General features: G+C 46.1%; 1 protein-coding gene across 4 annotated transcripts in view; it reads right to left on the bottom strand.

The window, feature by feature from the left end:
* LARGE1 (LARGE xylosyl- and glucuronyltransferase 1) overlaps window positions 1–24,645 on the bottom strand; it is a 604,481-nt gene that overhangs the window by 121,406 nt on the left and 458,430 nt on the right. For all 4 annotated transcript variants that reach the window (XM_007165714.3, XM_057556600.1, XM_057556598.1 and 1 more), the window contains exon 7: window positions 360–464. In XM_007165714.3, the coding sequence (XP_007165776.2) occupies window positions 360–464 (105 nt within the window). The remainder of the gene's footprint in view (window positions 1–359; window positions 465–24,645) is intronic.

Genomic DNA, 24,645 nt, shown 5'->3' with positions numbered 1-24,645 from the left:
CTCCCCATACAAAGATAAATCTTGAGTGCTGAGGATGCACACAGACCCTGGGGCCCTAAAGTGGACACGATGATCTCTAGTCTCTATTAACAGAGCCAAGGAACCTACAGGTCACACTCGTAAAGATGTCCCGCTGGATCTGGGGCTGACGGTCAGTCAGGAGAGGGGCTTTTTGGTGAGAATGCCACGGACTGCCACAGCCCAGTAGCGATTTTGCCTGTAGCTGCAGCCCTAAGCAAGAACCAGAAGGCCAACGGCTTATGTACCGTCCAATGCAGAACTCAGGCAACCAGGTGGCCTTCTCCCGTGCTTTGGCCCACCTCCTGTCCCACCCCCAGCAAGCCACCATCATGATTTACCTGTGTTGTAGCCCCTTCCAAGGGCAGGCCAAGGGCGGTGATTTTTCCACAGGTTTCCGAGGTACCAATCACTCTGGTTCTCTACCAGGCCCAGGACCTGTTGACCTGTGAAGTACAGAAAATGCAAAGGTCTTAAAAGAAGCCAAGCCACGTGGGACAGTGAGCACTGAACAGCAGATACAACAATGGCAAATCATCGTAACACAGGTTTTGTTACTGGGAGCTTTTATGAGGTGCCAAACTCTTATCTAAGTGCTTCACTGGTGTTAATATGTTTAATTCTCACACTTCGGCAGCCCAGCCATTTTCATTATCCCTATTTTATAGAAAAGAAATAGAGGTCGCCCAGAGTACTTAATTAACTTGCCCAAGGTCATCCAGTTAATCTGTGACAAAGCCAGAATCCCAAACTATTCATCCGTCCATCTGTCCATCTATCCCTTAACTCACGTAACACATATTTATTTACTGACGTACTCTTCTTCAAATGTTCCAGTTCACTATTTCCCAATGTATATTAATTTACTGGCTTTTGAGGCAGGAGCTGAGGTAATTTTCTCACTCAGAGAGGAAGAAAGGACCCTTGGTTAATGAGAAGGGAGCCCCCAGAGAAGAGCCACATTCTTGCAGCGTTTTTACTCTCACATCCACTTTGTCTTTTGTCAACAAGCATCATGTCAAGGCAGGCGTGTTTTCTAGAGGAACAATTGCTTCTCTGTCCCCAGAGCTCGGTTTTGACATGGGTCTCGCCCTCTACCGAGGCCAACATCAAAGGCGAGTCAGGTCTCTCAATCAATTTCTTAGCAGCTTTAGCGCCTCAGGTGAGTCTTCCACTCACCCCAATTTCTTAGACTGTTAATGTTTCTGGACTCAGGCCTTCTAGGTGGGGCAGGTAGCCATCAGAATCAACTACCTTCTATTAGACAACCCTATCATGCCATGTGCAGAAGGTATTCCCTTGCAACTATTATCAACAGCATTTTACAAACTAGGAAACTGAGAACTGTGATTTGTATAACTTGCATATCCTGGAGCCAGGATATGAATCTATAGTTATCTGACATCCAGATTCTTTCCACTGTCTCTGCATTACTGCTTACCTTTACAACAAACGTTTGAGGTAGAAATTATAAGTCCACATTTTACAGGATGAGATACTGAGACTCAGAAATTTAAGTAACTTGCTAAAGGTCACAGGGCTAATGGGCACTGCCTTCCACAGCTAACTGATGTCTTCTGGAGCTAAAATCCTTATATTGTTGGCCAGTCTGAGAAATAAGGCCCTTTCCGATCAAATGAAAGCCTAGCAACACGTGAAGAAAACACAACGGTTTTCCTGGAATACCACGCTGGGTGACACAGAACCTCTTTGGTGTGATGACAGCTCCCTGAAATGATGGTGTGTGGGTTTGGTGTAATTTATTTGATCAATTTATCGAGCTCCCATCTAAATCACTGCCCCAGCACAAATACATAAATTAGCGGCATAGGGAAAATACTACCACCCACTGTGTCATTGCATATAATCACAACCGAAACGTGTAGAATCCCTCAGAAAAACAGATCATCAGTTCAGAAAGTGCAAGAGCTAATCAATTCCACATGCAACAAGCTTGGGACGTTCGTGCAAAACAGATCTGAAAGGCGCAGTGCCCTCAGCCGAGAAAGCTGTGTGCTGAGTCTTGATGCTGTATAACCTTGTTAGAGAGCCTGTTTAATAACCTCACTCCGAGGCTGGGACTCAAAGGGCATGTGGGGTCCTTGGGGGAGCTGGTTCATTATTACTAATGACCCCTGGTTGGCGCCGCCATGGTTTTTTTTGGCGTGATGAAAGAAGGGTGTCATGTGCTCAGAACAGATAAAGGCGAATGATGTCTCACTGAATTTAGGGTGGCCATCTGAATTTCAGGAAAGGTAATCTTCGGCTATCTGAAAGTCCAAATTCCACTTTCGGACATTCCGTGAATTGTATTCTGCCTCGACCTACTCCTTCAGATGAGTTTTCTAACAGCCACACGAAAATGCATAGTTTTACTGCTTGTGTCCTCATCTCCATGTCTTGCTCATACAGCTCCCGCCAGCCTTGCCCCCTGCCACCCCCCACCAGTAATCCTTTCAGGCCCATCTCTAGCAAGAAGCAGCCTGTGAATTCCCGCGTTAGATGGGGGACATCTCTGCTTAGCGCTTCCTCCCGGTATTTTTGCCATCGGCTGACTTATGTCAAGGACAGAATGGGTGATATTCAAGCACACACACCTCATCTGAAAATGTCCACCTCTCCATTTGTCCAAGGGCAGGGACTGCATAATATCTAACACACTAATAAGCATGAATAAATGTCTGCTAAATAAATGCCATCTGGTGCGTAAATCTCTCCTGAATGGAGACCACTTATGTTAGTGCATTCGTGTCCCCACATTTCTGAGGTTGCAAAGCATTTCATCCTCTCCCCACTCGCCAACATCAACATATTCTCTCACTCAGCTCTGGGAACTCTGGCATCTTCCTCAGTTGCCCAGAAAACTGCAAAGATGGGGTGGCAGCGCCTGAAAGCATCTTTTATATGGGTTGCTCTACTGGAACCTTCAAATCAAGGGCTTCGTCTTCAGAGAAGGAGTAATTTGCATGGTTAACCTTAAGCCATGTTATCTCAAAGAATAACATCCAAATTCTCCTTCTGTCACTTTGCACCTGGGCTGCATATCCTTTGATGGTGGCAAGCGGCCCTTTCACATATGCCAGTCCTTTTTAAGGTTAAGAAAACAAAATCCTTAATTAGCAACATGAGAGCTGTCATTTTAATATCCACTGGTTGAGAAGGCAAAATAACAAACAGCTACTAAGATTTCATTTTGCTTTTTTAGATGAATTCATTAGCTGCTTCGTCGATGATTAAAGCGACAGCTGGGCTTTGCAAGTGGGCTTGTGAATACCCTGGGCTAACTGCCCTCACCCCTGCAGAGGTCTGTGTCCGAGGACCGGGAACCACGCGCAGCAGTGTAGCCGGAGGGGAAGGCTAGAGCCAGGCTGCCTGGTTCCAATTTCCAGCCCTGCCACTTTTTAGCTGTGTAGCCTTGAGAAAATTACTTAACCTCTCTCTGCCCCAGTATCTAACAGCTGTGACTTCACATGTTTAAATGACTTCATATGTGTTAAGGGCTAACCACAGGGGCTGGGGCATATGAAACACTATATAAGTAATAGCTCTTCTTAAATATCATCGTTCAAGCTCATCGGTCAAGCTTCTGAAAGACAGTGAGCCCATCCAAATGGTTTTCTTTTTGAAGGCCATCTAGCACAATAATTAAGTCCTTCTAGAAGTTTGTTTCTTTAAGTGCGGTCTGAGGACCAACTGCTACAGAAACACCTGGGCTTCTTGTTGAAAGTGCAGATTCCCAGGCCTCAACTGTAGCCGGAAGGCTGCTTCCCTCTACATCTTTTGTTTCGTGAAGGAGGGATTTCCTGGCTTCTTACCCCAACCCTTCCTCTTCCCCAAGGGCAGGGAAGGAGTTACCGGACCTGGCGAGTTTCAGAGAGAACCGAGTTCAGGCGGCCTAGCCATTCCTTCACCTTCCTCCGAGGAGCCAGCGTGCCAGCAGAGCTCCACCTTGGATCAGTTGTGCAGGGCAGGTCCCCTCCGGATGAGGCTGCAGTCGCCCCACGCTTCCTGTGACAGGGTGGGCGATTCCAGCTCTGGGGCTGGTATTATGAATATCCACCGTAGATGCACATCTAAGTCAAAATCTCCAATTTAACTTTTATCAGCAAAATAAGGTGACATTTTGCTCTCCTTTGTCTTATCTCTCAGGATCTGGGAGTATGGGGGTACTATCACATACTAATTCCCTCATCACATAACACTTCTAGATAAGAACTCTGGCCACCGGGTCTAGTCATCTGCATTAAAAAAAATCCCCAGGTAATCTGGATGCACATTAAAATTTGAGAATTATTGATCAGGGTCTGGGAGCTCTGTCCCGGCTTTGGTCATCAGTGAGGTTCCCTTGCAGGGCCCCTAGCAAACAATGAAACTCATGTGGTGTCTAAATCTAGCACATCAACCAGCAGAATTCAGTGGCCGCCTCCAGTGCTACACTTCTCGAGTACAGTAAAGTGGTGAAGAAAATGAATGGCAGAGCCAGACTGCCTGGTTTCCAATCCTGGCTCCTCACCCAGGTGCTAGCTGTGTGACTTTAGACAAGTTACTTAACCTCTCTGTGCCTGTTTCTTCATTCATTTATAACATGGCGTTGACAAAAGTACACACCTCAGAATTAAACATTTTTTTTCTCTAGGCACAAGTTTCACAAATTTGTGAAAATGAAGCTGTGTTCTTTGCTTATTCAAACATTACCACTAACAATGCCCAGAGAATAGTAAAATGTTCAGTAGGTATCTGCTCTTATCATCATACCCAGAATTCCCTGGCCCAATATTCTGCCCCATTGGCCTGGGTTCGGCATCTTTGGTCTCAGCTGTCCCCTCCCTTCCTTAGCTGACACAATCCTTACCCTACCTACACTTCCGTTCAGTTTAATATTGACTGAGGGTTTGCTTTGTGTCAGATACCACACAAAATCCTAAGGAATCAAAGACAGATAAAACATAGTCTGCACCCTAGAGGCAGTTAGAAGGAGACAGGTAAACAATTATGAAGCAGCGTGGTACTTGCAATGACAGAAACGCTGATAAGTAGGAGGAACGGAGGGCAGGGAATAGTGGATTCTACGGGGAGAGCGGGGGATGCCTGTTTCCTGTCTACCACAGCCCCTGCCACACTGCGGGCCACACCTGCCCCTTCCACACAGACCTCCAAGCTCCCGAGCTCCCCCCAAAGCTTTTTGGGTAGGAGTGCTGTCCTGGAACACTGTTCTGGGCATAGTTCTCCTCAGGCCCCCAGTGACAGCACGTATGAGACAGCTTATTTTCACAGCTCCGGCAATCCCAGCTCACCAGCCAGGTGGCATCTACAGCCTGGTCTCCAGAGGTCAAAGTCTAAAGCCTTAATCTTGATGATGCAAACCCACCCTGGGCTTGCTATCCCATTAAGAGGTACAATCCCAGGGATTCCTCTTGGGGAGACGATACGGGATGCTGGTGTGCTGCCGCCCTCAGCGTTCCACACCGCCTGTCTCCTCTATAATAGGAGTTATTATAACAAAACACTGTGACGAACAGAAAAGGCTCTGTCATTGTTTTCTGTGCTGGCCCTGTGGTTATGATTAAGTGCGCTGTTTCCCGTCTTCCTTACTCTCGGCACAAGTTAACTTATGAAAATGAAGCTGTCTTCTTTGCTTATTCATACATCACCACTAACAGCCAGACAAGAGCGAACAAGCTTGCTATTCTGCTGGGGCCCCAGTGGTGGTGTCACCAGCCAGCAGACGGATGGCTCCAGACTGGGAACTCCCCTGGTTCCCTCCTTCCGCAGCTTTTGGCTCAAGGCAGGGCTGCTGCCGTTCAGGAGGTGAGGCCCCAGGGATGCAGCGATTGGTGATGCTTCCACGTGGCACACTGAAGGTGCAAAGGGCAGGCGGGGCATTTGCCCACCAGGTATAAATTAGAAAGACAAAGGGTTTTACAACCAGGCAAAACAGAGTTCAAGTTCCAGTTCTGTATGGCTTGACCAAGGCATAACTTCTCTGAGCCTCAATTTCCTTATCAGTAAAAGGGCAAGAATAGAATCCCCACTCCCTGCCTCCAAGAATGGATGTATTGATAAATAAGATAGTACCGTAAAGTGCCTGGTTCGTGGTAGATGCTCAGCTAAAGGCATTTCCCTTTTTCCCTTTTGTGATGGTCGTTGTTCATAAAGTCCAAGTTTTCCGATTCAAGCACTGACCCTAGCTGCATAGGCTGGACTCTGTGAAATTCAGCCAGCTGCTTCCCCAGCTGCCACGCTGCTGGCCCTTCCCCACCCTCCCTGAAACTTTTCGAAGCCTTTAGCTTCTATGACACTAGTCTCCTGGCTGTTTTCTTCCCTCTGGACATTCCTTCCCTGCCTCCTTCATGGGGCTCCCCTCCCTCTGCCTCCCGTCAATGCTGGGCTCCCCAACTCCCATCCTTGGCCCCCTCTTTTTGCTCTACATCGTATCCTTGGATGATGGAATCTATCTCAACAGCTTCAAATACCACTGAGGGGAAGATCGTCACCCATCTCCATATCAGACTACTTTCCAGCGCTTCTTACTCTTAAATCCAACTGTCTTCATTTGGCTCTTTCACAGCGACCTTCAACTCAAACTGATCAAAATCAAATCCACAATTTTCTCTCCCTAAATAACGGTCTGACTCCTGCCTTTTTATGGTTAGTAGCATCAAGGTTTTTAACTTGTCACTGAAGCTAGGACCTTTGAACCAAGCTTGACACCCCCCTCTCCTCACCCCTCACATCACTGCCATAACCAACTCCTACAGATTTTATCTATTATTTTTCAAACTCATCCCCTTCCTTGCTCTATCCTCATCATCTCTCTTTCCCTGATACCTTAGCAGATTCATACTTGATCACCTTTCCCTCAGGGGTGCCCCTTGCCATTCTATTTTGCTTTACTCAGCCGTACAAATATTTTAAAAGTACAAATTTAATGACTTTGCCTCCCTGAGTGAAAAATTTAATGCTCCTGAGGCCTAGTACAGTGTGGATGAATGGCTGGATAGATGAATGAATGAATAAATGAAAAATAAATATTATCTACAACCCACAAACCTAGACCATCCAGAACTGGTGAGCTCTACGTGAATGGCGTGGAAGTGGAAGGGTACTAGTTAACCTCTCCAGGTAAACACCAGGAGCAGGTAGCTCTAGCCCTGATGATGGATGCTTCCAGTGCTATCTTTTTCCCACCCCCAGGAAAGCTCCCGGGTGCACAGAGGGAGTCTGCCAATCACTGCTGCACATCAAACCAGCTGTGCTTATAGCAGCAGGGGAATATTAAAATGTTATCACCAGGGGCTGTCCTGAGTATCAGCAGAGAAAACAACAATGCCCTTCCAACCTCATGTTTATTCGACTAAGCTATTTTAAAATAGAAAAGCCTTTAACAGTACCATTCCATGCATGTCTGAGTACAGCATGGCTGTAATAAGGAAAACATAAGAGTATCACATTGCCATTTACTAAACATCTGAAAGAACCGCTTCACAGCCATAGGTGCCCCCGGCTAGTGGGTGTAGAATAATAAAACATCTCCCGAGAAGATGGGACACAAAAGGGTATTTAAACAGCCCTGAAAGGGTTGAAAAGGACTGTTTCGGAACTTGCAGGTTTCACAGCCCCGACTTCTTCCGTTTGGTTGTAGCTAAATGCACTCTGGGAACACAGAGGTTCACATGAGCTGCGGAGGGCTTAATAATTCCTCTGGAACTGCCTAGTTTGACAGATGAGGCCCAGAGAAGGGGATGGAGGTGTTTAGAAACACGCCGTCAACGCAAGATATAGGACTCCACCACCGACTCAACGCTCCCTGTTTTGTTTTTTTTTTTTATGCTTAAGCTTCTCCAACTTGGCCTCCTCTTCTTTCCTTAAACTTTAATATAATTCTCATCTGGTTCAAATTTCTAGCTCTTGTACGCCTGAACAGTAATCCTGGGCAAATTCTTAGCTCATCAGCTTCCTCCTCCGTAAGACGGTAAAGGTTTCTATCTCACGGGGCTGCACTGGGACCCTGAACCAGGTTTGTGTACCCCATGTTTATGTTGCATGTCCTTGAGATGGAATCCATGTGCTCTAGTTAAAAAGGTCCTGTCGTCCATCATTTTGTTTCCTTGGAGCTGCTTGATGAAGCACCCCCGACTCCAGTTTATACCTTGTTCAGCCAACCCTGATTTCATTTGGAGAAAAGTACTTCACCCTTACTGACCTCTATAGCTGAGGGATAATCCCTTCTAAGAGGAGTTAGAATCAGTGTCACTCTAGAAGGTAGAAATAGGCTGCATGAGTTAAGATGGAAGGAAGATAGATTTTGCTTCTTGTAAGCAAGACCGTATCACTGGAGTTCACCCAGACAGAAGTGAGCTGCATTTCCAGGGAGAAGTTCCCGAGCACGGCTTCCGAGGCTGCGTGATTCCACCCCCATCACGTCCCTGCTGTGCACTGGGCCCTGTACCAACTGCTGCAGATCCAGCAGTAAGGGAAACACTGCCTTCTGGATTGCGTGATCTCTGCAAAAAGCTTCTCAAATGGTTTGGCTGCTCTCTGCACACCCCACCGGACTCTGACTGAAGCAGATTCTCTCAGGGTGAGGCCAGGGGGTCTCTCTGCAAAGGACAGCTGCAGGAATTCTGATGCAAAGCAGGTTTGGGGACCTTTGGGAGTGGGAGGTCACCCAGCAGGCATGCTGTAGGCGGGGGATTACCTGCGCTGAGCAGAACACAAGATTTGATGACCTCAAAGCTCCCTTCCAACCCGACCATGAGATCTCTTTATTCAGGCTAGCAACGCCTTTCTCAACATCCTCCTCGTGCTGGGCCGTCCCCACACGTGTTCTCGCACGTGTGCTGCGCGTATGCGCGTGGCCGCCCCGCGCGCGGAGGCTGCTCTTCTCCGGGCAGCCCCTGCTCGGTGAGCACTTTGCCTGGGCACCGGGATACATGCTTGCCTTGCATCATCTCAGAGTGCCCTACAACAACCCCGGTGAAGTGGGCACGGTGCTCATCTCATCTTTCGAAAGGGAAACTGAGGCTAAGAGAGGGAAAGTCACGTGTCAAGGACGTGTGACTAAGGACCACAGAGCTGGGGCTTGTGTTCCGGTCTCTCTGTTGCAAAAGTCTATGTTTTACACCTAAATTCACGGTTAGGAACAATCTGCAAGGCATTCCTCTCCCCAGGGGAAGGGCTGCAGCTGGCACAGCTGTGGGCCAAGCTCCAAAGGACCTAGAGAGGATGGGTGGAAAGGCTGGTCGAGGTGTATGTGACTAGCCCTCCCGTTCCTGCCCGTGGTGCCCCCTGGGGCTGCAGGCAGGGGTCCAGGGCTCTGCAGAGTCCTCTGGATCCCATCGGGGCACTCCGAGTCTAATTTCCTTCAGCATTAATCCCAGGGCGCTGAGCTGAGAGCATGTCCTACCCAGGGACATCTAGGAAGAACAGAAAAGGCAGGCCTGAGACTCAGAAAAGAGCCTGCCATCCAATAAAGGTCCAGATAACGATATTCCATCTGCCGAGATGCAAGACCAAGCTTCCCTATTCCCCAGGTGGGTCCGCATTAACTTAATTTACAGTTTAAAAACTCCTGCTCAGTCTCAGATAATGATTTCTCTCTTCTTCCTTCCGTGATCTTTGGTCTTTGGAAATGGGAAAAATGAAAAAGGGATGCAGAGCCAGCCGCTGGGCTCTCTTCCAAGGCTGCTTTTATCACGCAGACTCCCAGGACGCTCGGCTGCCGTCACCTCTCAGACGAGGCCTCAGCTCGGGGAGTAGAGCTGGCCTGCACCCAGCTACCACTGCCATCCATGGACTTCTTGGGTCGGTCTCTTTTTAAAAACACAATTGGTTGGTATCTTTCAGATCCTTCATTCACAGACACTCCTTGAATCACTAATAATAGTGCCTAGGAGCAATCCTTTAACTTTTCCCACTGGGGTTGCAGAAAAAGCACTTGCTTGCAGGATTCAAAGGGCAACATTTAAGTTCTGGCTTTTCCAATTATTAACTGTGCAACCCGGGCCCAAACTACTCCATTTTTGAACTTTAGTTTTTATTATTTTGTTATTATTTTCATTTTATAAAAGGGATGATGATAAAATTCACCATCATGCCATCATAAGGTTGTTTTAAGAGTGAAATGAAAGGCTGTAAACTGTAAAATACTATTCAACTTTAAGTATTATCATTATTACCAAGTCTTTCTGGGTCTTATGTAGCTATTACTTAATTTTTTTTCCCCAATAGCATTTCTGAGATTACAGCATTATGACTCATTGATACTCTACTTATGCAGAGGCCAGATACTGAGCAAACTTCACAGTCTGAAACACAGCCTGGAAGGTGGGAGTTACCAGGAGAGGCCCCTGCATGGCTGAGAAGCACTCAGGAAGCTTGAGCACAAAATCTCTCTATATTCTTAAGGTTGGTCTTTGGGCAGATTATCAAGATGAAGTAATGCTCCTTCAGGGAAGAAAGACAGGCAGGAAATTCAAAACAGAGATACTGAAAGGATAAAGGAATATTGGCCTGGAACCACTCAGTTCCAGGGTTTATGAAATGTCCATATTTCAAAGATGTCTGTCATCACCTTGAGATAGGTCATTCATCCATTCACCAAATAGTTACTGAATACATATCAGAGCCAAGCACTGTGCTGGGCTTCGGGGATGCAATGATGGGTGAACCCTGAGATGGTCCCTGCCCTCGGTGGAGCTAACATCCTTGTAGTGTGTATTAGTTTGTTAGGGATGCTGTAACAAAGTACCACAGACTGGGTAGCTTAAACAGCGGATATTTATTTTCTCACAGTTCTGGAGGCTAGAAGTTTGAGGTCAAGGTTCTGGCAAGTTGTTTCTTCTGAGGTCTCTCTCCTGCACCTGTAAATAGTCATCTTCTCTCTGGGTCCTCACGTGGTCATTCCTCTGTGTGTCTGTGTCCTCATCTCCTCTTCTTATAAGAACACTAATCATATCAGGTCAGGGCCCATCCTAATGACCTCATTTTACCTAATGACCTCTCTAAAGACCCTAAGTCCAAATACAGTCACATTCTGAGACACTGGAGGTTAGGACTTCCAACAGATGAACTTTTTGGTACACATAATTCAGCCATCCCATAGGGCAAGGTCACTAGACAATCACACCAACAAATGTGGAACTGTGACTCTGAAAGAACTGGGAGGGAGAGGTCCAGAGTAATGCACAGGGTCTGAAAGAGGAGACGCCAGCCAGGAGGTTGCCTGAAGAAATAAGGATTAAATCAAGATCTGAAGGGAGATGGTTAGAGTGTCAAGGCAAGGCGAAGAGTGATTGTTAAAACCTTGCAGTGGGAAGCGTGACCAAGATGAAGGCTGTGGTGTCACAGAAAGACATTTGGTATTTGTCCCTGCTTCCTGGCACAGAGCTCCTACAATCCTTGGAATTTCCTGAGCGATAAGAACATCTTTTGTTCTAATGAGGAAACCCTCGGAAGCCCCTAGATGGCTTCAGGATGGGGGCTGCTTGCCAGAAAAGCCAACCCCTGATTAGAAGCTTGGAATATTCAGCTCCACTCCCCAACCTCCGGGTGAGAGGTAGGTGGGGTGGAGACTGTGTTAATCACCAATGGTCAATGATTCACCCACGCCTGCCTGCTGGAACCTCCACACACACCCCTAAACAACAGGCTACAGACTGAGAGCTTCTGAGTCGGTGAACACACAGGGGTTCTGGGAGGATGGTGGGCCCGCAGAGGGGACGCTCCTCCCCCCATGCCTTGCCCTGTGCGTCTCTTCCATTTGGCCGTCCCTGAGTTGCATCCTTTATAATAAACCAGTAACAGTAAATAAAGCTCTTCCCTAAGTTCTGTGAGTCATTCTAGCAAATTAGCAAACCCACCTGAGGAGAGGGGGTTTTGGAAACCCCCAACTTTGTAGCCAAATTGGACAGAAGTGTGGGTAACCCGGGGACCCGATACTTGTGACTGGTGTCTGAAGTACAGGTGGTCTTGTGGGTCTGAGCCCTTAACCCGTGGGGTCTGTCGCTAACACTGGGTAGTAGTGTCAGAACTGGAATAAACTGTAGGACACCTACGTGGTGTTTTCAGAGAACTGAAGAATCAGTTGGTGTCGGCAGGAAACACACATGTCTCAGAGGACTCAAGGCCAGTGGGACTGAGACACGCAGACCAAGGAGAGGATGGTGAGCTGACGGTGAGAGAGATGAGGCTGAAGCGGGCAGGACACACCTGTGGGGCCTTGTGGGTCAGGGCCCAGAGTAAGGAGGTTGATCCAGGCAGGACAAGCAGGGGGCGAAAGTAAAGGGTCTCAGGCACAACACCAGAGCACCATTTGCAAAGAAGACAATGGGAACAGTGCCCCTTTGGGTGATGCAACGTGGCAGTGCTGTAAGTGAGGGGCCAACGTGATCTGAATGTTCTGAAAAGAATATTCTTGCTGCTCTGTGGGAATGCGTTAGTGGATGATTTGCAGGGTTAAAAACCAAGGGTTTTACTTTTTTTCCCAATCTTTTAGAAATATCACATTAGAGACACACAAGCCTAGAGATGCTGGGAGAGCTAAGGGCTGGAGACATACATCACGGTCAACAAGCATCCGAGGGACTTGCACGCAGGCGACATGCTTGGGTCGACGGCCAGACCAAGAGGCAGAAATGAGAATGCTTACTCCCCTGCAATCTGGTAAGAGGATGAGTCGTGTGAGGAAAGGGTGTAGACGCCACTGCTCTTGTAACCCCAGATCTCCCAGGGCTCAGCGTACTGTGGACAGTGTCTAAAGGTTCTATATCTGTTCGCTGAATGTTCATGTTGGAAAAACAGCAATTTAGCCTGTGTTTGGAGCCAATCAGGCTCCAGGAAAGAGGTGGTAGAGGGGACTTTAAGAAACCATTCTTAAAAAAAATTAAGAAAAAAAAAAAAAAGAAACCATTCTTGTCTGCGTCCTGGGGGACGCAGAAGGGGAGCTGCTGGGTGTGGGTCAGTCACTGGAGCACGCAGACTGTGCCTCTAAAATAAAAGGCGGGTGCAACTCACATGAGCACAGGGATGAGGAGGAAGGAAAGCCCAGGCAGAAAGGATGGAAGGAGAGAAGTTCTCAGGCAAGAACACTCACTCATGCATGCTCTGGAGTCGGTGTGGGAAAAGGCGTGGAATAATAATAAGATAAAATAATGTATTCAGCCATGAAAAGGAACGAAGCACTGATACTTGGATGAACCTCACACACGTTATGCTCAGTGGAAGCAGCCAGACACAAAAGGTCATATATTATATGATTCCTTTGATATGATATATCCAGAACAGGCAAATCCATAAAGACAGAAAGCAGATCAGTGATTAGCAGGGGACGGGGGAGGGAGGAATGTGGAGTGATTATTTGATGAGTACACGGTGTTTTTCTGTGGTGATGAAAAAGTCTTGAAACTAGAGAGAGAGGAGAGAGCTGCATAATGCCGTAAATAACTAAACACCACTGAACTGCACGTTTAAAAATGGCTACTTATATGAAACCACGTGAATTTCACCTTAGCACGGTAGGAATAACTGCAATCGGCCAATGGTATTTTTACACAGTTTATCCTGTCGAATTTTCACTACAAGTGCTGGCATGTCCCGGACCCCCTCACCCCCCAGAGCTCTCCTGTTCTCCATCCCTGCCCTGCGTCCTCCATCATCTACTCCAGGCCACCGCTTTAAATGCCACCTATAATGTTGATAACTTCAAACTTTGTATCTCCAGTCTCACCTCTGCACTGAGTTCCAGAATCATAAATTCAACTGCCCACCTGACACCTCTACTCTGGACATCTAATGGGCATCTCAGACTTAAATATCCCAAATCGAAATCTTGATTTTTTCGCCTCTGCACCTGCTCTCCCCTCAGCGTCACGCAGGTCAGGAAATAGCAGCTCACTCTCTCCAGCTGCTCAGTTGCTTAGACCAGAAATTATGGAGTCATTCTTTTTTCCCTAAGTTTTATTGAAGAACAATAAAATTCAATAAATTCATCCTTTGTAAGTGTAGTTTGACAAATTGTGGTACTTGTGTACAGTCATGGAACCATCATCAGCATCAGGATATAGAACTGTTCCAACAGCCTAAGTTTTTCCTGTGGCCCTTTTGCAGTCAATCCACTTCCCCGAACCTCACTCCAGGCAGCCCCTGATCTCCCTCCTGTCACCACAGTTTAACCTTTCCTGGAACTGCACATAAAAAGAATCACAATCACAGAGCATGTAGCTTTGCATGGTTGACTCCCTGTACTTAGCATAATGTTTTTGAAATTCATCCAAGTTGCTACATATATTATTATCACATTTCTTTTCATTGCTGAGTGGTATTCCAAAGTACGGATATAGCACAATTTGTGTGCAATCAAGAGTTCTGTTTTTCCTAAGTTACGCCTGAGTTCCAAACCGCAGATTTTGATCTTTAATGATATTTAAAAACATAAGCTCATGGACAGGAGAGGCTAATGGAGAAGAAGACCAAGATGGAAGGCTGCCCCCCACAGACAAATATTTAGCTGCTGTTGAACAAAGGAGGAAGAGAAGCCGGAAAAGGAGTCTTCCTAAAAGAGGACGTGCATGTCCCCCCCTGCCCTGCCTCCCCCCAGCAGAAGGCCTCCACCTGGCTGTGTCAAGAAAAGCCAATGGGGATCTAAAGGTAGGGATTCTGGACTGTCACTGTATTCGATCTTTCTAGATCTGAAATTTGCAGGCAAGCAGTCTTGACCCCAAAGCTCATTATTTACCACCACTTAATTACAGCTGCCCCACCTCTCCTTCACAAGACGCTCTACCTATGGTGAGACTCGTAATTGACTTCCTCAGCGAAAAACCAAGATCTCTTCCTCTCACCAACTTCGGATGGCAATGCCTGGTACACACGTGTCATGATGCACTTTCTTCCAGGAGAGAAACCAGTGCCGGTCTTTCCCCCTGAAACAATATGCTGGCCAAGCCAGCCCGCTTCTGAAGGAGAGCTGAGCCCCAGCCGCTCGTGCAAGGAGACTGTGCCTCTCATGTTTAGCAAGGCCCTTCTGTGTTGAGGGAAACTCCTGCTTTCGTAAAAAACCCGGCGCAGCATCACAGCACGGGATACCAAAGCTGCAAGGGCCTGGGGGATATTCTGCACCAAACTTTTCATGTGAATGATGAGACAACTAAAGCGGAGCGAGGGCTCGTGACCTAACCAAGGGCGCGTGGCAAAGACGCTCTGGTCCCGCATACCGTGCTGTCGCCTTTGCCATCACGCGGCATGAATTGAGCACCCGTTGTTTTCAGGACACCGGGCTGAGAAAGGAGGAGACATTTCAGTAGGTGTCACGAAGCTCCTCGACGGCTAGCATCCTGCAGTCCATCTTGCAGAAGTCAGTTCAGATGTTCCAAGACAGATAATAATAGAGATGTCATACCCTAAGGCGCCTAAAGAACAACTGCCAAGGGTTGGCTGGGAAAGCTCTGAGGGGAAGGGGTGTCTTGAACTAAACCCGGGAGGCAACAACTAAAATTATTTAGTACCTCTTGGGTGCTGTGCTAGAGGCTCCTGCGACCAACCCTGCAAAGTTAGTATTATTATTCTCATTTACAATGAAGAAACCTGAAGCTCAAAGATGGAAGGTAACCAGCCCAGTTTCGCACAGCTAAGTAGTAAATGATGGAGCTGGGATCCAAGTGTGACCCCCAAAGCCTCAGTCTTGTTTTACTGGGATGAAGTTAAAGGAGAAGGAGAAGAGAGGAGATTAAAAGAAGTTTCTGTATCTAAGAGGTGTCAGAGATGGCAGGCAAGGGCGATCAGATTCTGAGAACCTATCATGGATGATTTATGAATTTTGCACAAGTTACCTGCCTTTGGGATGTTTCACTGCACAACCAACAGGTAAGCAAATGCAGGGGAAAGGGCTGGGTTGTACTGTTCACCGAACATACGAGTATTGGGCCTTTTGCCAGAGTCTGGGTGCCAAATCTATAGATAAGACAGGTTCTCCCCCTTGTAAAGGCTGCGGCTTCATCAAGGAAACAAAGCACATGACCAAATAGACAGACTGAAATATGTGTTATGGAGGCATGCTAACAACAGGCAAACTTTAAAAGGAAATTTGAACACCACACAAATAGGAGATCTTAATATAGTTAAAAATATTACACCTGGCAAAAACCTTACTGACCATCTAGCCCAACCTTTTCAGGGTATAACAGATGAAACTGAGTTGCAGCGGGGGGAAACGATATTCTCAAGATCACACAGATGAGTAGGGACCAGAACCCTTGTTTCTTAACAAAACTGTGCTTCTCAGCCACTCCACATCAACTTGGAAATGAAGGCTGCTGAAACTATCAGCTAGAACTGGGTGCGTAGATGGACCCCGGCTTCCTTCAGGCCCTGACACAGACCATTCTCACCCAACACCCCCGAAACCTGAGCAGCAAACATGCCACGTGAACCACTGGGGGTTCTGCTAGTGAAGCCACCCTCTATAAGCCTGTTCATTGCTGCCCTCCTGGGAGAGAGTCCTCTCTTAGCAAGCCAAGGACAACATACCCGTAACAGTCAAGCTAATGGTCTTCTCTTGGCATGGCATTAAATCACCAACGATAACAACGCTCAAGACCTTGCCTCTTAATAGTTTCGATATCCTTTCTGATAGAGACTAAATGGAGGCTTCCAAATTCAAGGGAGAAAACAATGTTGTCTGGTAAAGTCATGGAGATGGTTGGGCAGTGGTCGGGGAGAGCAAGAGGGGAGAATGCATGTGTGATGACCACGAAGCAGTCACTTTTCATAAGGAGCCAGAGACTGCATTTCAATCTAAATTCGCCCATCCATCCATCCATCCATCCATCCACCCACCCACTCATTCATCCATCCAAGCACCAATTATGTGCCAGGCACTGTTCTGGGTTCTGAGTCATAAACAACAACGTAACAAAGCCAAAACCCCAAAGTCCCCGTCTATTGGCACGTTCGCTTTAGTAGGGGAGCTGGACCACAAATAGATACATGATAAAATGCCGAGTGGTGCTAAAAGATAGCATGAAAGTAAAGTAGATGAAGGGATGGAGAGTGATGGGGGCAGGGTTGGGAAAGCAGAGCTGAGCTGACATTTGAGGAGAAAGGACATTTTCCTTGCTCACAGGAATGCCAGGGGAAGCAGAAAGAGTTGAGGATGAACAGGAGGCCTCCAGGAAAGGCCCTGTAGGGGCGGCTCCGGCGGGCCTGTCTCAGGTGAGCTGGCTGCACAAAGAAGCTGTTGTCTCAGGCTTGATCTGGAAAAGGTCACCGATTTTGTAGTGAGTGGCGGATGAAAGTAGGCCTGGGATGACATTTGTTCCTTATTTAGGGCTCAGGGCTGCCTGACAATGAATAGGTCAGGAAGGCATCTGGCTGCATGGTGGATATGTCAGAATAACATTTCAGAGCCCCCAAAGGAGGGGAAAGATGCCCAGCTTGCGTAGAGACCAAAAATTGCAGAAAAATGACACATTCCCTCAGCCCAGAGGTTTAGAAGTTCGAGTGGGACTCCCTTGCAGATGGCTCATCCTTTTTTCTTAGTCAAAATGAGGACCGTTTCAATTAATTTATATTATAGTTTACAAAATACTCTTTCTTTTTTTCCCTCTACCAAAAATTAACCCTAGATAATCTGCTACATAGGCCTTCCAAAGGCCCAGCAGAGAGAAGGCCAGTGGGAGAATCACAGAGTCCCGTGTGCCTGACCCACACTGCCCAGGCCTGTGCTGAAGTCCCGGGCCCTTAGCGGAAAGCATGAGGCTGGACACGGAACAGAAGTGCTTTATAAAACTCTCTGTTGCATTTATAGCAGGGGTGCTCTTGAGGACACTGTCTGCCGCAGTGCTAGGTCAGTATTCCTTTTGGGAAATCCCAGGTGAGAAATTCCTTCCAAAACTAAACAACAGATTTAACCTGAGTCCACGGGAAATAAATGATATATATTCTTTTGGAGCAAGAATCCTCTAACTGACCAAGTAGACTGCCAAGAAGCTCAGAGTTCAACTTTCAAAATAGCGTCAGATGTGATGATGCTTTTCCATAAATTACGGTAACTTTTCTTATAAGTTGCCTAAAACCTTTTGTAAAAGAAAGTAGGCTATAAATGAGTAATAAATAAAAGAGTATTTGTACAAACATAGTGCCTGTTAGATTCCTGTTTGTTTAAACGTCTTGCATGGTCTCTGACTGTTGTACATGAGTTTTTTTTTTTTTTCTTTTTAAGAATTTTTAAAAAAAATTATTTTATTTATTTATTTTTGGCTGTGTTGGGTCTTTGTAGCTGTGCGTGGGCCTTCTCTAGTTGTGGCAAGTGGGGCCTACTCTGCATTGCGGTGCGCGGGCTTCTCATTGCAGTGGCTTCCCTTGTTGCAGAGTATGGGCTCTAGGCGCGCGGGCTTCAGTAGCTGTGGCACGTGGGCTCAGTAGTTGTGGCTTGCGGGCTCTAGAGCGCAGGCTCAGTAGTTGTGGCGCATGGGCTTAGTTGCTCTGCGGCATGTGGGATCTTCCCGGACCAGGGCTCGAACCCATGTCCCCTGCATTGGCAGGCAGGTTCTTAACCACTGCGCCACCAGGGAAGCCCTGTACATGAGTTTTTGAAAACTGTTTCCCATTCTCTGGTTTCTAATAGGGGACCAGGGACCAGTTGACTTCACTGTCACCATATAAAGGTTTAGGACTCTCTTAGAGCTAAGACTTTGAGATGCTGTCCTTGCACAGACTTCCAAATGTGGACAACTCCATATGTTCAGTCTAGTCTCCCAGAGAGCAACTGAAATGACCCCACCCCGGTGGGTGGAGTCTATAAGCGACAGCTGATGTACAGAGAGTCAGTTAACAGTCAAGGAGAGAAGGGTTCACCCATATCACCAAGGGACCAGGCCCTGCACATGAACCTTGACTTGGAGCACATCTGACCAGCAGCCTGCGGCCAACTCCTCCTCATTCTGTCTCTCTCTGTCTCTCTCTCCTGGATCCTGGTTTTTCCATTGGTTCTAGCTAAACTCATGCAGGAGTAACCCTGTCCTGACCTCCAGTTCCTGTGACCATTTCACTTCCTCTGGCTTCCACTACATGTCTGGGTTCTCTCAAAGTTTTCTCAGAAACCTGAAAAATGAGAAAACCACTCATTTTATCCTTTTCCCATGGCATTTTGAACATACATCAGAGGCTTTCTTCACTGAAGTACATTTAATCTGTGCACTGGATCAAGCAAATGAAATGACATAAAGGGTCAGATCTGCAAGGATCAGAGGTCCTTCCTAGTGTCAAGTAACCACGAGGCATGAGAGAGGCAGAGAGAAGCCAGGACGGCGGTGTCGTGCCACCACTCCTCCCCGCACTGGCAAGTGCTCTGGTCCACATGTAACATACGAGGTCTCTGAGCTATGTATTCTGCCATCACTTACACTAAAGGGAGCCATGTTGCCACGAAACATCCCTATTCTATATTCCAATAGATATTCCATTTATGTGCTATTGTCCGTGGAGCCATGTCCCATAAATCCACTGATGAGATCTGTTTACCATATGCTACAGACTGAATATTCGTGTGCCCCCAAAATTCATACGTCAAAACCTAATCCCCAATGTGATGCTATTTGGAGGTGGGGCCTTTAGCAGATGATTAGATCATGAAGGTGGAGCTCTCATGAATGGGATCAGTGTTCTTATAAAGGAGACCCCAGAGAGATCCCCTGCCCCTTTCTCCACCTGAGGACACAGCGAGAAGATGGCCATTCGTGAATCAGGATGCAGGTCCTCACCAGACACCAAACCTGTTGGTGCCTTGATCTTGAACTTCCCAGCCTCCAGAGCTCTGAGAATGAATATGTGTTGTTTATAAGTCACCCAGTCTATGGTATTCTGTTTCCAAACAGACTAAGACATCATACCAATCCTAGTATCAATACGTGCTGCTAGAAGTGATCCTCAGATAAGAACTCTCTCCTAGAAAGTACTAAGAGTGTGTCTGAGGGAAGGTCCGTCATTAGTACATTGGTAAGACGACCAGGTCACCTTTCTTTCTTTCCTGGGTCCATAAAGGGAGGGACTGGATTGCAGTATGTTGAGGGCCTGCTGTCAATCCTTCCCTCCTTTCCAGGTGTGTTTTTACACTGAGCAATGCACATGGCATGCAGAACAAAGTTCACGAGGAGCAGCTCTCCAGCACGTGGACCCGTCCCTGTCCCTACACCCATCGGGCTGTGTGTTTACCAAGAGTGAGTTGTGGTTGTTCTCAAACCTGTTTACGCCAGTTCTTGTTGTTGCAATTAAGTATGCTCAGTCAATATTATGTAAATGGATTAATTACGAGTGTGAAAAGACAGTTGTTTCTCTGAAAACTAAACTGAATTCTTGAAAAAGATTTGATAAGGGTGAGTGCTAAAAAAAAAATGCTATTGTACTAGACAACTCAGAAAGGTAGTTAAGAATCTAGTTGGATTCTGGATTCCAGTGCTTGAGGAATGCCTTTAAATATTAACTCTGCTTTAAATAACTGGAATTGGAAATAACATTATGGGTGTAGGCTATGTAAGAAAAATGCCACATAACTCTGATCAGTAGACTCTAACTCAAAGAAAAATCTTGTGGCTCTAAAATACCTTCATTTGGAGCAATTCTCCTATCACACAGTGAGGATTTGTTTGTACATTTTCTTCTTATATTATGGCCAGCTTTGTGATAATCTGAGCCATTACTACAGACAGTATTAGAAATAAGCAACGAGAGACCTGAGTTCTAGGCCAGGCCCAATTGTTCTGAGACCCTGACCTCCACTTTTGTGAAAGATTTCCATAAAATAATCCCAAAGGCCCTGTTGAGTTCTGACTGTCTAGGATTCTACGGCTGTCAATTATTCCATAGCTGCTTAAGACACAGACATAATCGCTAATCCGTCTGTACCAAAAAATCTCCCATATGATCTAAGAACCCTGACCTACCTTATTTGCTGAATCAATACTCCCCACTTTGGGTATTTTTGAATCTTTCTTAGAGAAAGTAAGATTTTGGAAATATCATTGTCTTAACAGTTTTCAAACATAACGTTTTTGGTTTGCCTGTGACTTTTGCATCTATGCTTAAATCAAAGTGTAGACTAATCCTGAACAACTTATAAAGTCCTTTTTGCCTTTGTGCTTGATGTTTTCCATTTCAATTAACTTTCCGCTGAGGTGTCATTGAATGAAAGGCATCAGAGGAATGGAAGAACCTGTTATAAATACAACCTTTTAGCCCCCGAGAGATTCTAATTCCACTCCATTTATGCAATTTTTGACAGATGCTGACCCAGGAACTTAGGTGTAAGACTCCTCATGGTGAATCATTTTAAAGAGCTTGTACATGGGGGCAGCTGCAGCTCTGGTCAGAGAGAACTCAACATGCTGTCTGGTCACCTTCTGTAGATTTGGAATAACATGCCAGGTGAGAATTGAGGAGCCAAGGGGGGTCAGAGAGAAAGACGTGGACTGGCAACAGGATATTCGATCAAGTCATACTTCTGCAACTTATGTGACTTGGGCAGAGAGAAGCTCCTTTACTTGCATGCCTGCAGTCTGGAAACTTTCGTAAACGAGGGTCAGCATGTGGAGACAGAAGGCTGGTCTTGACCTGTATGCAGGGGTGTGTGCACATTCAATTTGCTGCACAGGAGAAGAATATGAAAATAATCCTTGTCCTATCTATCCCTTAGGGTTTTTAAGAACCATAAGAGCAAAAGCAAAAATAACAAACAGAAGTGCCCAGTAGACATTGTACAAGACACTTAAGTTTTCTGATCATCTTAGAAGATAGATATTATTACCTTCCATTGAACAGAAATGGAAAGCGAGGATCAGAAAACTTGAAGTCCCTTGCCTGTGGTCATGCTGCTAGTAAGCTATAGAGCTGGGATTCAAAACTAGGTCTTCCTGACTCCAGATATGGAAGCCTCTCGAATTGTTTAGTATCTCTTTTTAAAGTGGATCTAGGGGTGTGGCCCACTAAATCTACTAGGTGTGAAAGTCTTTACAGGGTAGTGAAGAGGAAAGTCAAGCAAAGCTCTATTGACATCATAGGGTTTGGTGCAGCTCGGGATAATGTAAGAATGGGATCTGACCTTCTGAGAGTTATCTCCTAGGCAGAATCCTCCTTGCCCAGGCAATATAGTTGAAATTCTCTTTCATGCTCTACCTGTCAATTCAGACAGCCCACTCCATACCCTCAATAGGACCAGAGAGCAATGCAGGTGGGTTCTTGCTCTGTAAGCTGGACTACTGGTGGTTCTGAGTCCATGTGATGGGCAGACGTGTGGATGGGCATTAGCGAGTGATGGGGAGTCTTACACCACAAGGTAGGCTAAGTCACATGATCTTGCTACACAGTGAGAAGATAGCTGCCTTGGGACATTCCCCAGGGGCGTTCAGATACATGGAGTGATGTTGATGTGGGGATGCTTACATACCATAAAGATAACTGCAGCAGTCTGAAGATAAGAGGGAATGTTTAGGAAAAAAGGCAATTTCCTCCTCTATAAAACCTTCCCCAACTTTTGGGGCCAAATTTAGCTCTCTTGCTGCACTTCTGTTGCTTCTGGACCATGTCTTCATTATAATAATTATCTCTTGGCAGTGGCAGACATCAGGATCCTCTGGGGAGGTTTTTAAAAAAATATATGTACTTGGCCCCATCTCAGAAGATTCTAATTTGCTAAGTCTGGGTTGGGCCAGGGAATTTGTATTTTTAAAGTGCATCTTAGGTCCATGAGTATCTGACCCTATGGAAGGGAATATATCCTGAAGAATAAAATAAAACCCTGGTAGAGAACATCTAAAAATGCCGGATTAAAAAAAAAAAGGATTATATGTATGTATAAATGCACGTGTGAATTTATACATACATATAATGTATGTATAAGAAAAAATGAGTAGGCAAGAAAATAAGGTAATTCCTCAGAATCATTAAGGAAAACTGGTAGGAAAGCACAAACACAGAGAGCGAACCAAGCTGAAGGCAGTACGTAAGCTGGAGAACTTGCCTATCACCAGCGTCATGAAGCATTGATTTAAATGAGCCAAACGGAGGAACAGGAGAAGACTAGCACTGTACAAAAGCAGCCTGGAGAACAAAGCATGAATCCAGAATCCCCCGAAAGTCATACCCTTGGTAGGTGAAGTGGTAGAAAGCTGGCCCTGTAGAAGAAGAGGGTAAGAAACCTGTCTTGGTTTTGGGTCTGGGTGAAAGACAGTGATAAAGAGGTCTCTACTGGGAATTCTTAACTCTAGGCTCACCCTCGGGTAGTTTGGGGGCCAGAATTCATAGCTCTCTTTTTGGTCTGATAGCCACTGTGAAACTTGTTGCTTGGCAGAAGCAAATACAGGGACTTCCCGGGTGGTCCAGTGGTAAAGAATCTGCCTTCCAATGCAGGGGACACAGGTTCCATCCCTGGTCAAGGAACTAAGATCCCACATGCCACAGGGCAACTAAACCCATGCGCCACATCTACCGAGACTGCGTGCCTCAACCAGAGAGCCCGCGAGCCACAAACCACAGATCCCACGTGCTCTGCAGCCCAAGTGCCGCAACTAGAGAGAGAAGACCCGCACGCCACAACCAGAGAGAAGCACATGTGCCACAACGAAGAGCCCGTGTGCTGCAAGAGAAAGATCCCTCATGCTGCAGTGAAGATCCTGCATGCCACAACAAAGACCCGACGCAGCCAAAAATAATAAAAATAAAAAATAAAGAAGCAAATACAAGTTCTTTATAGAGGACTGTATTTTAAAACCCGGCCTCAATTCCCACAGATAAATACTCAAGGAACATGAACTCACACACACGCACACACACACACACACACCCACGATCACAAAATCTATCAGGAAACAAACCCTGCAGAAGTAACAATGAATTTGACCCCAAAAGACTGATCATTGGAATTAATATATATAGAACACAAGGCAGATCTGTTTAATATATTTAAAAGAAATAACAAGAATTAGGTGGTGGTTTTAAAATATATTCCCAAATTCTTTCATTCTTTTTGCATAAAGAGGTAGAGTCTAATCCCCCTCCTATTGAATGATTCATTTCAGTGACATTTCTGATGAATAGAATGTGACACATGTGATGCTATATGACTCCTGAATTCAGGTGATAAAAAGGATACAACTGCTCCTGGTTCATTATCCTTCTCTATCTGCCTGGTTCATTCATATTCTCTTTCTCTCTCTCGTTGTTTACTCACTTTGAGAGAGGTCAGCCTCCATGTCATGAGGATACTCAAGATGTACTGTGAAGAGCCCCCAAGGAGGGAAAATAAAGCCCCTGGCCTACAACAGTCACCAACTTGCCAGCTATGTAAGTGTATCTTGAGTCAATTATCTAGTCTCTTCAATAAATGGTGTTGGAAAAATTGGATAACCACATGTAAGAGAATGAAATTAGACCCCTATCTTAACACCAGTCACAAAAATTCATTCAAAATGGATTAAGGCCTTAAATATAAGAACAGAAACTATAAAACACCTAGAAGAAAACAGGGAAAAAAGCCCTATGACACTGATCTTGGCAAAGATATTTAGGATATGACACCAAAAACACAGGAAACAAAAGCAAAAATTAATGAGTGGGACTTTCAAGCTAAAAAGCTTCTGC

This window comes from Balaenoptera acutorostrata, chromosome 11 (genome assembly GCF_949987535.1).
Source record: "Balaenoptera acutorostrata chromosome 11, mBalAcu1.1, whole genome shotgun sequence".
In the NCBI taxonomy this organism is placed as follows: Eukaryota; Metazoa; Chordata; class Mammalia; order Artiodactyla; family Balaenopteridae; genus Balaenoptera; species Balaenoptera acutorostrata.
The sequence above is the reverse complement of the archived record's forward strand: the minus strand, read 5'-3'. Positions and strand labels throughout refer to the sequence as shown.